Source organism: Macadamia integrifolia, chromosome 3 (genome assembly GCF_013358625.1).
Source record: "Macadamia integrifolia cultivar HAES 741 chromosome 3, SCU_Mint_v3, whole genome shotgun sequence".
NCBI lineage: Eukaryota > Viridiplantae > Streptophyta > Magnoliopsida > Proteales > Proteaceae > Macadamia > Macadamia integrifolia.
In genome coordinates this window covers 12,724,619-12,741,922 of record NC_056559.1, presented here as the reverse complement: position 1 = coordinate 12,741,922, position 17,304 = coordinate 12,724,619, and the positions used below count along the sequence as shown (strand labels likewise).

The 17,304-nt window shown below is 39.3% G+C and overlaps 1 protein-coding gene across 1 annotated transcript in view; it reads right to left on the bottom strand.

The window, feature by feature from the left end:
* LOC122073635 (vacuolar protein sorting-associated protein 35B-like) overlaps nt 1-16,861 on the bottom strand; it is a 34,517-nt gene extending 17,656 nt beyond the window's left edge. Inside the window, exons 1-10 of the mRNA XM_042638246.1 lie at nt 16,664-16,861; nt 16,470-16,566; nt 16,200-16,323; nt 13,704-13,889; nt 7,601-7,688; nt 7,384-7,440; nt 7,190-7,279; nt 6,960-7,082; nt 202-276; nt 15-74 (exon numbers count right to left, since the gene is read on the bottom strand). Coding sequence (XP_042494180.1) covers nt 15-74; nt 202-276; nt 6,960-7,082; nt 7,190-7,279; nt 7,384-7,440; nt 7,601-7,688; nt 13,704-13,889; nt 16,200-16,323; nt 16,470-16,566; nt 16,664-16,756 — 993 coding nt within the window. The 5' untranslated portion in view covers nt 16,757-16,861. The remainder of the gene's footprint in view (nt 1-14; nt 75-201; nt 277-6,959; nt 7,083-7,189; nt 7,280-7,383; nt 7,441-7,600; nt 7,689-13,703; nt 13,890-16,199; nt 16,324-16,469; nt 16,567-16,663) is intronic.
* Between the last annotated feature and the right edge of the window lie 443 nt (nt 16,862-17,304).

Genomic DNA, 17,304 nt, shown 5'->3' with positions numbered 1-17,304 from the left:
GTTGCAAGATTTACCTTCCCAATGGCATTGCTCAATTTCGCAAAAGCCTCTACCTGCAAGAATTCAGGTAATACCTGCAGGAAAAAACCATTAGAAAATATCTAACAATTATAACAATGGACAATTTTTCCATTCTTGCAAGTCCAGATTTGTGTGTATATGTGGATAAATAGCCAATGAAACAGGATGTCGAGAGCTCACTTCTGCACTTGAAGCAGCATAGTTTGACAGTCTATCCATAAGTCGTGATAACACTGTCTTGATATCAACAGTCGCCTGAGAAACAAAAAAGTGAAATGAGAAAAGGAAAAGAAAAACTCAGATCAGTTTTGATTTCTTAAAGCTATTACCAAAAGAAATTTGCTAAAATTACTTTTACAATATTTGCTATAACTAAAGTAGCTTCCCATAATCATATGTGCTAATTTGAAGTGACTTTATATCCATCAGTGGATCATATTCCTCATTACAGAATGAAAAAATATCAAGCACTGGGATTCTAATTACTGTAAAATGTAATTCAAGTCAACAAAGAGATTTCTTTCTGGGGGTGGGGGGAGTGGGAGGATTGGGGCAGCAAGCACTTTTATCAAATTGTTAAATAACTTGATATAAAATTTAAACTGTTTATATGCCGGCCTGTATGCTCATAGAGGATAATTTGCATGGATTACCCTATGAGACCCATGGTACTAAATTTTGCAAAATTTCGGCATTTCGCAAAATTTACCGGTTTTGTAGATTGTCAAAACGAGAGTCTGTGATACAAAAGGATGTCAGAATTTCGGTCTTTTCAGTCATTTCGCCGATATTTCGGTCGAAATTGTTCATACCCCATGTTATAAATTTCCTACATTTTGCACGAGATGGTCGAAATGTCGACCCATTGCGTGCATTTCGCCTACTTTCGATTCAGAACCTTGGAGAACACAGTTTTGGTACTTGCCATATAAGGTTAGAACCAGTGCTTGGGCAAGAGAGGAACACAATGGAAGCGACGATTTGCTGCATTCTTGAAAGATTTGTGCACGATTTAAAGTTGGAGGTATATCACTTTTCTCAAAAGTAATTTTTGCAGCAACAAAAACAAAAAAAGGGGGGGATAAATACTTGGTGGTTGGCATTCAATTTTATGTTACACACTGCAGCCCAATTTATGACTTCACAGAGCCGGAATTCATTTTATGTTTTTAAAAGATTTTTTTAATTTTTTTTTTCTTGCTACAGAATTGTGAAAAAATAGGGTTAATAATTTGTGTTTAGAGGCCAACTTTATATATTTTGGACAACACTGGCCGATCTACGGCTTCACACAGTCAGTTTTTTTTTTTTTTTTTTTGGCCCAAAATTAATAATTTTAATTTTGGGATTTTAAAATTACTTTGAAAAATTACAGAAAATTCAGAAAAATAGGATAAATTTTCTTTTTTGGTTTGAAAATTCTTAAAAATTGATGAGAGTATTGTTGTTGTATTTACAATTGAAAATGAAGATTCATGTCTCACTCCATTATATTATTTTTGAAAAATTATGATAATATTATTTCTAAAATAATATGAGTCAGGGGAAAAATAGGAAATATCTATATGATTGTTTTAGGACACTTAAATGATGCAATATAACTAATAATGAATGCATTTTTTTACGTAATAATATAAGAACTAAGAAGATGACAAGGACATCGATTGGTCGCATTCTAGTGACCACACTTGCACCGTCCCCATCTGATGGTATTGATGATGGTGATGGTGATGCATATTTGTCAGGGGGGCAAACATTGCACACGAATTTTGATTAATGAAAAGCTATTGCTCTTCTCCTTCTCCATTGATAAAGAACCCTTGTGTTCAATCAATGTTACATGTGTTTGATCAAGGCTGGTTGCTATTTGATCCAATTGAACCACCTTGTTGTGTGAAGCCTAGGTGTGTAACTTTTGTTTCATCTTCTTCCATCATTTCCCTCCATTAAAAAGTAAGTCAAGTTTTGGAATTTTCTGTAACTCAAGTTTTGCTACTGGATTTTCTGATTCTTCTATTTCCTATTTGCCACGGACAAGTAAGTTTCAGATCTGGAATTTCTGTTCTAACCTCAAATCCCATTCCAAATTCTTGCAACTGAATTTTTTTTCTCCATCCAAATCTATAATCAATTTCAGACTCTGATCTTGGATGGGTGAAATCCTATTTCAACTAGAATTCATACGCAGGACTTTTCTTGCATGAAATCTGTCTAGGGCAATCCAACCATGTGATCATATGTTCAGCAAACCTAATGATGCACTCGATATGAGTTTGACCTAATTCTGACCTGTCGATCTTGATTTTTTCTGATTCCTCGTTTGCCCTTGTTCCTAATTTTAGCAACTGCTTTATGCTTAATTACAATCATGATATAAGGGGTGGAATGTTGGGCAGTTAAGAAATGTCATATAGAAAAGCTATGTGTAGCTGAGATGAGGATGTCAATATGGATGTGTGGTAAAACAATAAAGGATAAAGTAAGGAATGAGCATATTAAAGCTGATTTAGGAGTTGCCCCGATCAATGACAAGCTTCGTAAGAGTCATCTAAGATGGTATGGCCATGTTCAAAGGAGGCTTGAGGACGCCCTAGTAAGGAGTGAACTGATAAAGATGGAAGGTACTAAAAGAGCCAGGGGCAAGCCTAAAAAGTCTCTCTCTCTCACGGTATAGGTACCTTTTTTGTTGAAGGTCATTCGAGCTTTTCCTGGGAGTATGGCATGGGTTACTTTAGTGTCGTAGCGCTTGCCGCTGGTACCCGGACATTGGCTTGAGGCATTTTCTCTACCCTGTCTTACCCTAAAAAAGCAAGGTCACCTTGCGTCCTATAAACCGTCGGACGCAGCGGCTACCACTCCTCAGTGAAGTAAAGACCTTCTCCATTTGTGCTCGTGTTGTACGAATTTACTTTTTCCATATGTGCTGGTTGAGCCCTCATGAAGCTTTCTTTCTAGAGAAATGTACGTGAAAACTACCAATGAGAACGGCATGCATTTTCGTTGTAATTAAAGGGAGCATCTAGATGGGGAAGCAGTTACAGCAGTGAGTTTCATCTCTGAGGAGGAGGACCAATGTCGGACAGTAGAGAGAACTTGACGTGAAGCTATTCTCAAAGATAATCCTATGGATGCAGCTATGGGGGGGTGATCATTTTGAGATGCTGAAGAGGGGCTTAAAAAGAGAAAAAAGTTCCCCTTTATGCAGCCCAAAGCTAGAGTGGAGCCAGTTGCTTTTCCAGTCCCAGCTGCTTAGTCAGTAGCATATGCAGTAGTAGTAGCAGCACATCCAGTAGTATCCCAACACTTGGTTCTGTAACCACCGGCACAAGTAGTCGGATATCTATGGAAGATCCAAAGCTAGCACGAGTAGATCCAGGTCCAGATTCATGTCCTTGCTACTAATTCATTTAGGCGTCTTTTCATCCACGGATTTCACTCGACCAGAAACATGCTTTCCCCCTTTCCGTTCAACGAACTGACCGTGGTTGTTGCCCCCATTCCTGCACTCGAATTCATCCGGCATCTCAGATACGGAGATTTTTTTTTTTTTTTAATTTATGATCCATGTAGCCAACCCCATTAAGTTGGGATAAGGCTGAGTTTGTTGTTGTTGTTCTATGCTTAATTGATATTCCGATTTCAGATTCTGTTTAATCATTGCTCCCTAACGTATTACATATTTAAGTATTGATTGATAACTCTAATTCTTTTATTTGTTTGCTGGTTTATTACCAAAACTTCCTTCTCCTAGATCTTCTAGGATTGACCCATATATTCTAATCTAACCATCAAATCAAGTTCTAATTTTCAGTAACTGTTTTATCTCCCAAATACTGAACTCGACTTGAGTTTCAGACCCATGCTACCATCTGATTTGATGATATATTAATTCTCCTTTAATCTGAACGTACTCTTTGAGAAAAGACCTTGTATTCTGATACTGTTTTGATCTTTCAATTCATAGTTGTCAAGACATCCAGGCAGCTCAGCCTAGACTCGTGACTTGGTCGCCAAGGCACCTTGCTGGTGTTGCCTTAAATTTTCCCCCTCGACCACCTTGGTTCGCCTAGGCGCCGTGACAACTATGTTCCAACTACAGTACTAAGTTAAGGAGACGGTGGTAATGGGGGTGATAGACTTGCAGGGATGCATGAGAGGTACTAGGAGCCTGACCCTGTCCGCTTCAAAGAAGAGACACTCAGTTTACTCATGCCACACAAGATGAGGACCACGGTGCATGTGCCCCCACACGTGCAGGTTACCCGAGAGACCCGCATTTCTAACTCATACCACCAACTGAAATGATGTAGATCGAGCTGTTAAAACAAAGAACCAGTTCTGGTTCAGTTCTGTCCATCGAGCCAGATTTGTTTTTGGATTTTTGGTTCAGCCAGCCCATCGAGTAAGCCTAGATCTGCTTCAGTTTGTCTCAGCTTTGGTTCCTTTTTTTTTTTTAACTCCATCAAGCCAGCAGCACATAGGCTATTTGTCTCCATCGAGCAGCTGTGTTTCCCTCAGTATTGTTCTCCAGCCCCAATTGCTGTCCACAGCTGTCCCCATCAATTGAGACAGAAGAAGACTTCCAGAAGGAGCCTATTACTTCCATTGATTTCCTTCTACAAGGCAGCATCTTGATTACCTGGCCAGTAAGAACTGATCTCAACGGAAGAGAAGATTAGTTTCTATTTTCATTTCTTAGTTAGGCAGCAATATTTGTTTCCTTTTAGGAGCCTTAGCTTAGTTTCAATTTTGTGTCTTTCTCAGTTAGAAAGCATAGAAATTAGGAAGTTTTTGCTATCAGTTTTAATTCAATTTTTGCTTCTTAATTTAGCACCTTCTATTTTGTAACCAGCATTGTAGGCTATATAAACAAGAAGTCTCCATCAATTGCAAGACACATAGATTTTGATTAATAAAAATTGAGAGTTTACTCCATGGCTGAGAGAGTCAAATTGAAAGGGTGAGAGGCCTGGACCAAAACCACCATTCTTCTTCCCCCTTCTCACCCCTCCATCGAGTTCATTTTCTTCCTTTGTTTTTCCTTTATTTTTGAATGTTGTAAGATCATTATCAGATTACCAATCCATACAGCAAGAATAAAGATCAGAAGCCAGCCCTACAGCCAGAATCGAACCAGACTTGCTAAGGTTTTGATGTGTCAATCAATTCCTCCTATCTTCCAGACCATAGATCAGCTTCAACCCCTCTTTCGAGAATTGATTAGGTGCACCAAGAGGGGAACTTGGCCCAGGTCTTGAGGCCTATAAAGGTCTGCAGCTTCAGTACTTGAAAATCACCCTTTTCAGCCCTTAACCTGCCCTATTTCTGTTTGGGTTATAACTTCTCAGCCAGCCAGTGTAAGAGGCTGCTCTTTTGGGGTTTGTTGGATCCTAAAGAGGGCGACTCGACCAGGAGAACTTGTACACCTGAGGTGTGTAAGGTTAACTTTTGAAATCACCCTATTTGACCTAATTTTGTGACCTGCACTTAGGGTATTGCTGTCCTGTATTTGCTGCACTGTTAGTAGGTACTAATATCATAAATAGGGATTGTTTGAGCATTGTTTGGAGATCCTGCTGGGGTTGGGTAGTTCCTACCTAGCCTTTCATCATGAAGAGGATGATAGCATGCAGTCCATAGAAGTCGATATACATGGGGGGCATGCACTATCATATGCCACGAGGAGCACCAGTTCCGACTAGTTTAGCTCTTCATCATCATTACCCTCTGCCTCTGAGTATGAGGGTCAATCACACAATGTTTCAGATTTTACGGACAGCAGCTTCACATTCACAGTCCCAACCATACATGTGAGTGACAATTCCAGAGTCATCACCCAGTAGCAATGGCTCTCAATCGAGTTCCTCACGGCTCAGAGATCTAAACCCTAGGTTTGGGTACCTCTAATATGTTGATGACTCCATTTATAGGACTGCTCTGGAGGATTTTGAGTGTTTCTTCTGCCATAATATAACATGGCCAGCTATTGTGATACAGTTGTGGGATAATTTGATTTGGCGGCAGCAGCAGCAACATTCTAGTGGCTTTGATCCAAGCCGGGACTTGTTTTGGTACTAGAAGTCTAGGACTCTAGGATGGGAATAAGGGTGACATGTTGCATGTACTGTTGACTCTGCTATATTTGACTCTTTGTAACAAACCATGTATGATCCACGACTTATGATATGGTTTATAGTTTAATGTCTATTCATTCCTACTGCATATTTAACTTTGTTTTACTTGAATTATATGTAAACTAGTACTAAACATTGTGCGGAATAGGCCCTATTAGACAATGTATACAAAGTACACTACCAGCTTAGGGTCTGAAGCCAAACTACCATTTTGGTATGATATTTTTAAAATCTAAGGATTCCACTATGTTTAAAAAAGGGTGTACCCCATGCACGAGGCTCTCACCTCTGAGGTCTGAGGAAGGGTCATAATGTACACAGCCTTATCCCTGCTTCATGGAGAGGTTGTTTCTGCTATGTTCCACTATGTTTAGAGGGCCTAAAATAGGGTGGTCCTAGAGGTTTCAAGACCTAATTTGGCCATTTGGCCCTCGACACCAACCACAAAAATTTGCAGGAAAAAAGGTATGGATTTCCTGGTGGAACCCAAGCTCGAAACCAAAACTTGGAACCTTGATGAGACCCCGAATATTGGTAAAATTGAACATCTTTTCTACATACCAATTTTGTCCCAGAATCATGTATTTCGAAAAGATTGACATGTTACACATATAAAGGCAACAGTTCAAGTGAAAATTTAATAGCCCAGTGATCACAAGGAGAGCAAAGTTCTTAATGACCCATGCTTTTTCATTAAAAAACGGCACGAAAAAACTACAACCTTATTCTTGGTTGGAAATTTTGTTTTTTCAATCCACATTAAATTAAAGAAAAGGAATTCCAATGCATGGTCATATTACCCACCTGAAGCTGGGGGCAAGCACCCAACAATGTCTCAAGAGTCTGCAAATGATATTCATCTGGAAAGACTTGGATTATGCAATCCATCAAGTAATATTGAGCAAGCTCATCCTTGCAATTAACAACCTGTCGCAATCAATGCAGCAGATTCCTCAATATAAATATTAGCATAGTCTGTTATTGTGCCATAGGGCTTCAGTACCAGAAAGGAGAGAGAGAGTAGATGGTTTTACCTGTTCCAAAACTCTCGGAAGCACAGTATCTTTGTACATATCAAGGTCAACACCCTCTATCTGACTGAGGACATGCAGATTTTTGCCAACCTAATAAGAGAGTTCAAGAGGTAGCAAAGTAAATATTACCATATATATTATGCATATTTGTCACATATTGGGTGATATTAACCAGTTCAGGTTGTTGGAATTACAAGATCACGAAGCTCGTTCCTTTCTTTTTCCCGCTTCTCTTTTTCCCGGACGGGTCCCTGCAGACCAGAAAGGTCGATTGCATGCCTCAACTCAGGATCACCTAAAAGTATGAATGATGCAAAGCACTATTAACACCTGCATGACCACAAATAACATGCAAGGATTGTGGTGCCATGCATGTCTAAACATGAGAGCAGGTACAATATTCCAACCAACCTGTTGCTGCATTCGGACCCAAAGCTTATTCATCTCTGTGAAGTTTTGAAGTACAAACTCGACAGCATCCATGACTGTGTCAGCATCACTACAGAAGGCAATGGTAAATTAAATAAGAACCCAACCAAGGGGAAGGAAAAAAAAAAAAAAAAGGTCCAACTTCAATTGATCATCTGTTCTCACAGTTTCGCAGTAATGAATGACTTAACTAGATGAACTCAATTATCAAACCCAATACCAGGAGACAGAGAAACAAGCAATACATAGGGTAGTTGTAAAATATTGAGAAAATCGCATATGAAGTTACAAACAAAAAAGTATAAAGGATATAAGAGCATCCATGAATTCCATGAATTATGAATTTCCAATGCCCAACCAAGAATAGAGAAAAAGAAAGAATCAACCTTTGTATTCGTTTAAGCTACAGAAAAATGAAATGTTAAAGATTTTAGTTGTTTGCTTATGGATCCTAAAGATCTTACTTGACCTACTACCACAAAGATACATTTCCTTCTATTTACACAAGAGCAGTAACATTCTTTTTTAGGAGGGGGAGGGTTTTCTTTGGGCCTCACCCAAATGTACAATAGCCAATAGTAGGAAGATAATGGCAGAACTGTAAATATACAAGGTAGCAAGGGAGAGATGGTAGACTTGTAGTTGACCAGAATATTAGAGGGGTCCCTTGAGAGAACAAAAGACAAAGGGCACAAGGCGGATTTATAATTATTAAATAGGGGAAAACTTAGAAGCAAAATGAAAATAAAGATAGAGAAGAATAAGAAGAGATGGAGGGGCAATAAGGGAAATATGGGAGTAAATCCAATATATCGTGGGGGTTGTGGGTTTATCTTCAACCTCCTGATATCAGAACCAGTAGCAAAAATCCAGAAGCACTTTGAAAGGAAGAACTCCAGCTAAAAACCTCGGATGGATCTGAAATTCAGAGGTAAGTTCCTAACTCCCTAACCTATTGAGTCCACACAATACTCAGAATAAATGTCTAAATTCAAATAAACAATTGCTGCAAGTGCTACCAGGAGGTAGTGACAGACATGGGTTTGGTTGCTGGTATGAAGCTCACATTAGGGACTGAGGCAGCAAGGTTAAGATCGCCTAAGGGTAGACAACCCACACACAAAATAAAAGGAAAAAAGAAGGGATGAGAGAGATCAGTTCACAATCGAGGGGAACTGTTGTGCGCCAGAACAAGGGATGGGGAAGGAGAACAGTAAAGAAGAAAAAGAAGGGATAGGGAGAAGAAAGGTCACACAGCCAGCACTCAAGCAACTCAACACTCAACTCAATTCATTCTCAATCTAGTTTATTCCCAATAACAAGTTACATATGTAGACTCTTAGAATTGAAATACATTCCAAAAAGGAAATTAACTCAATCTAAGAAAATACCCTAAATATCCTACTGAACCAAAACCCAAATTGGACCCAATTCATCTGTCTGGATTCCCAAACGAGGTCAGGCTGATTCACGGAAGCGCCACTGCATCAATTCCCTTGGTGTTCAGAAAAAATTGCCCTTAAGTTTTGTAGAAGGGCATAAATAAAAGCACTCTAACGGGGGGGCTTGTCTCTCCTTGTCTGCAAGCTGGGGTTTCAAAACCTAACCCGAACCGGTAAAACCAGCCGGACCAAAACAAAGCGAAGCCTTATTGGTCTGGTTTCAGTTTCGGATATTATCACCCCAAAACCAGACCGAACAGAACCGAAACCAAACCAAAACTGGTACAAAACCCAGACCAAAACCAAAACCATACCAGTAAGAAACTTAAACCAGCCCAAAAACCATAAGAAACCAGGTTTCTGCATACTTTTGTATAAATTTGCATGGTAAAACAAACAAAAACCAAACCAAAACCAAAACCAACCCGATTACAAACCAATACAAGAAACCAAAGCCAAACCAAAACTAAACCATACCAAAACCGAAACCAAACAGAAACTGATATTTCCTTGAAACCAAAACCGGACCAAACCAACTGATTGACACCACCATCTGCAATCCAAACAAATTCCAAAATATGAAGCTTTGATGTTGCATGATTGCATCCATGTCTTGAAATATGCGGGAATAACAAATTCAATGTGTAGATCGCTGCAGTAGAGTCTGATGTCGCTTCCCCCATGATCATCTCATCACCCGTTGCCATGTCTTGTTGTCACATATCAGAGTGGTCTTCCTCTTGCGCTGACCTTGTTAGCTCTTCTTGCGGTTGCATGGTTGGTGTTGACTTCTTTGGTTCTAATGATACCTCATCAATCAATCCTTGAAGAATAAATATTTGGAGCACATGAAAAGGCTATAAGGTGCATCAAATTTTGTCATCAACGACACCCCTTCATGCTTCCAGCCACTTTGGCCCACTTTAATAATGCACTTAGAAGAATCAAACACTTGACAATAAGCAACATCACAATATTGGGAAATAGAGAATTCGACTAAGAAATTATCCTCAGAATCAATGATGATCTCATTGGTCTTTGATAATATCACCACCACAGATTGCTAGACGAAATTGTCACTTTGCCATCAATAAACAAAACAGCAAGCTTTCCTTTGGGCAAGCAAATTCTAGTCTTGAACACAAAGGAATCCATGGCCAGGTTTTTCTTTGATACTAATTGATGTGATCCCGGTTCAAAAAACCCTGTTTGGGTTCGCAGTGGGCTCCACCCAAATACACAATAGCCAATAGTAGGAAGGTATGGCCAAACCGTAAATATATCAAAAGTAGCAAGGGGGAGGTGATAGAATTGTTATTAACCAGAATATTAGAGGGATCACTTGAGAGAATAAAAGACAAAGGGCACAAGGGGGATTTATAATTATTAAATAGGGGCAAACTTGGAAGCAAAATGAAAGTAAGGACAAAGAAGAATAAGAAGATAAGGGGGCAGCAATAAGGGAAATAGGAAAGTAAAACAAATATATCATGTTGGTTGTGGGTTATCTTCAACCTCCTGATATCAGAACCAGTAGCACTCTAAGTGGAAGAACTCCACCAGTCAGAGAAGCACTTTGGGACTGGGACAGCAGGGTTAGGATGACCTAAGGGTAGACAACCCACGCACAAAATATAAGGGAAAAAGGAGAAGGGATGAAAGAGGTCAGTTAACTATCTTGGGAACTGTTGTGTGCCAGAACAGGGGATGGGGAAAAGAAAACAAAAAAGAAGAAGAAAGAAGGGATAGGGAGGAGAAAGGCCATATGGCCAGCACTCAAACAACTCAGCTCGATTCATTCTCAATCTCGTTTATTCTCAATAACAGGTTAGATATATAGATTCTAAGAAATCGAAATAGATTCCGACAAGGAAGCTTAAGATAGATTTAAACAAGGAAACTACTTCAATCTCCTAATCAACAGCAACTACTCTAATAAAATAAATTTCCAATTACAAGATGAACCATAATAGTAAATACTGAATCAAAACCCGAATTGGACCCAGTTCATCTCCGTCTGGATTCCAAAACGGGTACTGGCTTATCCACAGAAGCGCCACTGCATGACTTAAAACCACTGATGCTGGAAACAGAGAAAATACATGGGAAGTCTTGAAAAAGTGTACACAGCAGTTCTCTAGACCATTTCTTTTAAGAGAAAAATTCAGCAAATTATGGTGGCAGGATATCCATCAGAATGGTGCATTGGGCTGTCATTAATTATGTTCCAGAAACCAAGGTTGTCGGGTATCCAGGCGGCTCAGCCTGGACTGGCGCCTTAGTCGCCTTGTTGGTATTACCTTGATTTTTTTCCATAAAACTTCACCAACTATGCGAAAAACTTCTGTTTATATTATCAAAGACCTGCGGTCTATACACAATCCCCTCCCCACCCCCCACCCCCAAAAGAAAAAAAATATATATATATATATATATATGATCCAAGATTGGGTTCCTCCTACTCAGGGTAATGCCAAGCTAAATTCCAATTACTGCTCTTTAGGAAATCCTGTTTCTTTTGGTAATGCAGGAGTATGATCAACACTATTAGATGTGGCTTGATCTTTCATTTTGGGTCTTTGATTTGTACTTTATAACTTGGATGTATTTGCAAATAATATAGGCCAGAGACATAGGATGATTTATTTCAAAATTTGTTCTAATTCTTATTTCAAAAAAAAATTTTTTAAGGCCTAATAGTGGTAGGGGTGTCAATTTCAGGCCCGACCGAGGCTGGCCCATTTATAAATCGGTCGTTCCTGGTGCAAGGGGTAAGCCCGACGGTCACCCAACTGTTTATAAGCTATATATTGATATTTTTATCAATTATTGAATGTAAATTCTTTCATAAAATATTGATGATTTAACAAATATATTAAGCTTTCTGAAGTCCAAGAAAATCTAAGTAAAAAGTAAGGATCAAAATGGAAAGTAGAAGATAAATGGTCCATTAGGCCTGATTAGCCCAAAACCGGACCGAGCCTGCCAAATTACATAAACGGGTGGTCACGGTGCATGCAAAAACTAAGGTGAAACCTGGCTAGGCCAGACAGATTGACACCCCTAAATAGCGAGAAGATATAATCGTAGGGTCTCGTGGAGCCCATGGGGATCTTATCTTCAGCCTTTGCGCGTGGAGAATTCTGGTATCCTTAAAACAAGGATTGTGGGGATCCAATTAGATATCCTCTTTTTATTCTATTTAAGTAGGTGTTGGGTTAGATTAGGAAGCTTCCCCCATAGCCCATGCATATAAGAAGTTCCTTCCTTTTTCTTTTCTTTTCTTTTTTTTGGGGGGGTGGGTGGGGTGCGGGGGAGGGGGAGGGGGGAGTCTTATCTTTATCATGTGTTAGTTATTAGATCTTATGACATTCAAACACAGCCAGCTGCTGGGAAGGGTATCTCTTTTTCTATTTGGATTTTACTCTATTTTATTACCTAGGGGGTTGAGTCTGTTAAGGATACCCCCACTACTAGTTGATTGTAGGACATTTCTTATTTGTTTTCATTTGTTTTTTCCCCCAGTTTTCAGTCTTTTCTAATACATGTAAGGCTTAAGCAGCCCCTCACAGTTGAATGAATGGATTAAGAGGTAGTTTAGCTTATTTTGAGTAGAGATTGTAGTCTTCTTCTTTTCTCTTCTCTCTCTCCTCTCCCCCCCCCATGATAGGGTTTTCTGGTTGTCTTCTTTCTTCTCCCTCTTCTTCTCCTTCTGTTCTATCGATCTGAACCCACCACCAGCAGATCCCGGGTCTGACCTGCATCATTTGGACTGGGAAAATGGGCATATCCTTCAGAGGAATAGCAACGGAGATTTGATTTATACCTTTAACACAAGTCAAGTGGACAAGACTGACTCTTTAGACCTACTTTTCGGTCTTATATTGGTCAAAGCTAAGGTCTCCAGTCCTAAGACTAAAAGGATACTCTTCTTCAATCATCTATTAGACAAAACACAATTCAAATCTATGGAGATTCCGAGGTGACAGTACATCAGGAAAGCCCCAGCCATTGTCTCATTTTTGGTCTTGCTCTGTTGGGTCCTAAGGTCCACCAACACGTTAGATACTTAGATGATGAGGTGTTAGGAGGTCTATAAAAATTATTGAGTGATTATCAATTCTCGTTTCTACTTTTTTGCATTGGGATTTGCTCTCCATTGTGCATTTTTGTCTCAAGTGTCAATAGAATTGTTACGCATCCAACAAAAATAACAAATAAAGCTAAAATGAAACTCAACCATATGAAGATATCAATCAGAATCCTGTAATAATTGGTTAACTATTACTGAAATAGGAGACTTTGAACCTCCAAGTTAATGGGTTGACACAGGACATTTAAATAGTATAGTTCGGAGTTTGTGTTCCATAATTCAAGTTGATTGTGGGTTACCAAAAGAAGAAGTTGCTGGGAATGGTTTTACTGAAGAACATTAAAAGAAATGGAAACAGAGAACATTACAGAATATATTTTTTTTCACATGCACCACTAGGGGACAATGAAGGCAATTTTGGCCATGAATAAACCAAAAGATATAACTGTGGAAAATGCCAACAAATTTAGGAACAAAAAAATCTACAAATGAATAATCCCCACTTCTTTGGAGGATTGTGCCAGCCAAAAGAGAAAAATAATGTCCTTACCCCTCATACTCAGACCCAATATCGGGCAACTTATCCCTACTGACTTGAGAAAGGTAACTCCTGAGAAAGAGACCACGTACAGGATGTTGAACTCCACGACACATTTCCACAAGGTCTTTAAGAACATCCTTAGCAGGAGCCTCCTTCGATTTGATGTATACAGATCCCACCGTGCACAAGAGATACCTGAAATATCACAACAGGGATATTACGTGTCATTAAGGGAAAAGAAATCAAAAGCCAGAGAAGGAGGAGGGGGGTGGAGGTTTTCCATATGCCAGGATCCAGGAAAAATTGTTCAAGGGAAATAAACAACAGATTGAACCTGCAGTCTTTAGTCTGGAGTCAAAACTGGGGAGGGAGGGGACTTTTGTAAGAAATTAAAAGGCCTTTTTATGAGCAAGAAATTTATTTCACAGGCTGAAGTCTCCAGATTGAAGTTCAAACTTGTTAAGAACAATGCAAAACAGATGGCAATATGGAAGTGATAACAAGCTTAACTGTAAGAGCAACCCTAAGTTGTCAATCCTTATGTCTGTATATTTTATAATATCAAGAGTATGTGGTGATTACTAATACCCATATCATCCCCATCCTTGATTACCATCCAGCATTGTCAATACCATTCTTGCAATCTTGAAGCTCAATACTGACAGTAGCTCACAACGAACCCAGGATAGGCAAATACTGCATGGCCTACACAGTCCATGAAGGCAACATTTGTACTATTGGTAGTTGCTCACAGTGGAATTTAAGGCAATTATCATGGCTCTGAAAATCTTCCCATCCAAGCTACTCGCAATTGATGTTGAGGAGGATGCAGCTCTAACCATTAGATGGATGGGATACACTCTATCAAGCGCACAAGATTTCATTGCAAACACCTGGGAATGTCTCAGTCCAACAGAAGGTATCCCAAGCCATCTAGGCCACATGTACACTGGGACCTATGACATTTGTCAAGTATCCCATTATGTAGCTTCCTCATGCAAGAGTAATAAGGGGGAAAAAGCTCCATCTTCTATCCATACCTTTCCTTCTTAGCATGTCTCTTGACAGTGAAATTATTATCAAAATCAGAAAATATTTGATTTTTCCAAAAGTTGAAATTGGCAAAATTGGGTCAAAGTAGCTTCTTCTTTTAAGTAAATTGGCAAAAAATTTGCCTCAACTTCTTGGGATTTTTCTTATTGGCTTCTAGAATCTAGCTGAGTAATTGTGGGGTTAAAAAGGGCCAGCCCAATAAGAACATTTCATTTGAAATCATAAGCTGGAGAAACCCCAGAAGCGGAGGGTACTTCTCGAGCTTTTGGCATAATCATTCCTGTAAATATTTAAGAACTTGAGAAACCAGAACCAAAGAAGAAAAAAGGAGAGAGAGACAAACAGATTGGGGAGGAAAGCTCGTGCGATAGATGGATACACGACCTATCGCCAGCCAGTCTCTTTATATTAAATCTGAAATAATTACATACTCTGAGTAGGACTCTAAAGCCTAATAAAAGTCTAACTAACAAAGATAACTTGTAACAAATACCATCCCATGGTATGAAGGTCTATGACTCTATGGACACCCACAGACCTTCAACCGACACATACAACAATTCCGAACAGAATGTTTTCATTGTACCTCCTCTTTTTTAACCCCCATGATCACTGGAAGTTGGCTCCCAGAAGCCCAAGAAGCTTTGGCAAACATACACTACGAAGTCAAGGGACTTCCAAAGAAATTTAAATGAATAGGATGTTGGGTGGAGATGTGAACAAGGTGTCAAGGTCAAGGTCGGGCAAAGTTGTAGGAGCAATATAAATAGTGACAACACCATAACTGACATTAGAAAGGGGCTGCATAAGGGGAGAAGTGAATGGGGTCTAGTTTCCAGAAGATGTTCAGTTAGAACAGGCAGCAGTCTCTCAGCATTTTCTTCAGTTCATAAATATGCGAAATAAAGGTGTATTGATTAAATACATTCAAGAAATAAGTTCATGTCATGGTTGTTTTGAATCTGAGCTAAGGCTATGAGGAGACTGCAACCATTGGAGAGATGATACAAAGTAGGAACTATGCAAGCAAGCAACAGCTGAGCTAGCCAATCCATGACCACCCTAGGGGCGAAAGGATTTCCGCCAACTTCCGTAGTGGCGAAGCACTACTGAGCAATTTACATATCACTTGATACCGCGTCATGTGGACTTTGCACCCGTAAACTTACAGCAAGCACAAAGGTAATAATCTATATTCTTAGTCCTCAAAAGGACCAATGCACAGAACAATAGGGTTTGATACTAATAGACTAATTTGATTATTTGAATGCATCTGGAACTTACGTATTAACATAATAAATAAAAAAACTCATTAATTGCACCAAATATAGATCTCAAGAGAATGATTAATCGCTAATAACACTGGGGGCGGGACGAGAGAATCTAACAGCAGAAGCCAAAGACTTTGCAAAATGACAAATAAGGGAAATTGATCAATTCATTCTCACTCACAATCTAGGAAGTATGTTTCCAGCATGCTGTACAAGCTCGTAGAGGTCGATCACAGAGCAACCTCGCTTGGTCTCCTCCCTGAAGAACATCTCCAATTTCCTCAACTCATCGAACGCCCGCATGTCTGATACACCAGAAAAAAGAAAGACCCAAAATCAGGAAAATTGCATTCCGTCTTTTGAATCGAAGCCAAGTCAAACTTAGTTCTTAAAATTTTGGATCTCTCGATCCAGCAGATAGAAGTTGGATCTCAGGTAGAGGATAGTTTACAAAGCTCATAGTATTTGTGAGGGGAAAGCCGGGAAGTGCGAAGCTCGGAGAGCATCTGAGCAGAATACTTGAGAGCGTCTCTGAGATTGTTCGAATCCTGAAAGAATACAAAACGAAATTGATGGAATGTCAGAAATTTCTGGAGCCATTAGGGTTCGGTAAAGGTTTGTACACGGTTTAAGAGTTTCAATTACCAGAGCTCGATGCATGTAGAAGGCGTTGTGTTGAAGGCCAGCAATCCCTTCCGCCAGCCATTTCTCTTCGTCTTCCACTCCGTCAGCGATCATTCTCTCTCTCTCCCTCTCTTTCTCTCTCTCTCTCTCTCTCGTTTCTTTCGTTAACAAACGTCTTTTGAAAATGGGATCGAGTAATTTCACATGGCGTTGAGCTAACGGCTCAACCGCCCTGAGCTCAAGAGAAATATTAAAAAACCACCAAGGCTGAGGTTATTCCAACTTCTTTGCCCGTGAACCGTCTACCAGCATTAGCCCTAGGCCTTCAGACGATAGAATGTTCGGGAACAGTAAAAAACGGGTACCGATACGTACGAGAATTAAACATATTAAACGATAATATTTTTTTTTAATTCAACAAAATAAAATGTGTACAACAATGATAGAAAATGTGTTTGATACGTATTTAATACATTAATTTTAGAAGCAAAAATACAGGCATATATTTACAATATATCTCGAATATGTATTAAAGATTTTAAGTAAAAAATAAAAATCCTCTTTGCGACTAGTTGAAATAAATATTAAGGTAAAAAAGCAACAACACAAGTAAAAGAACCCCAAAAAAGTCCAAATTAATCTATATTATTTAAATATTTATT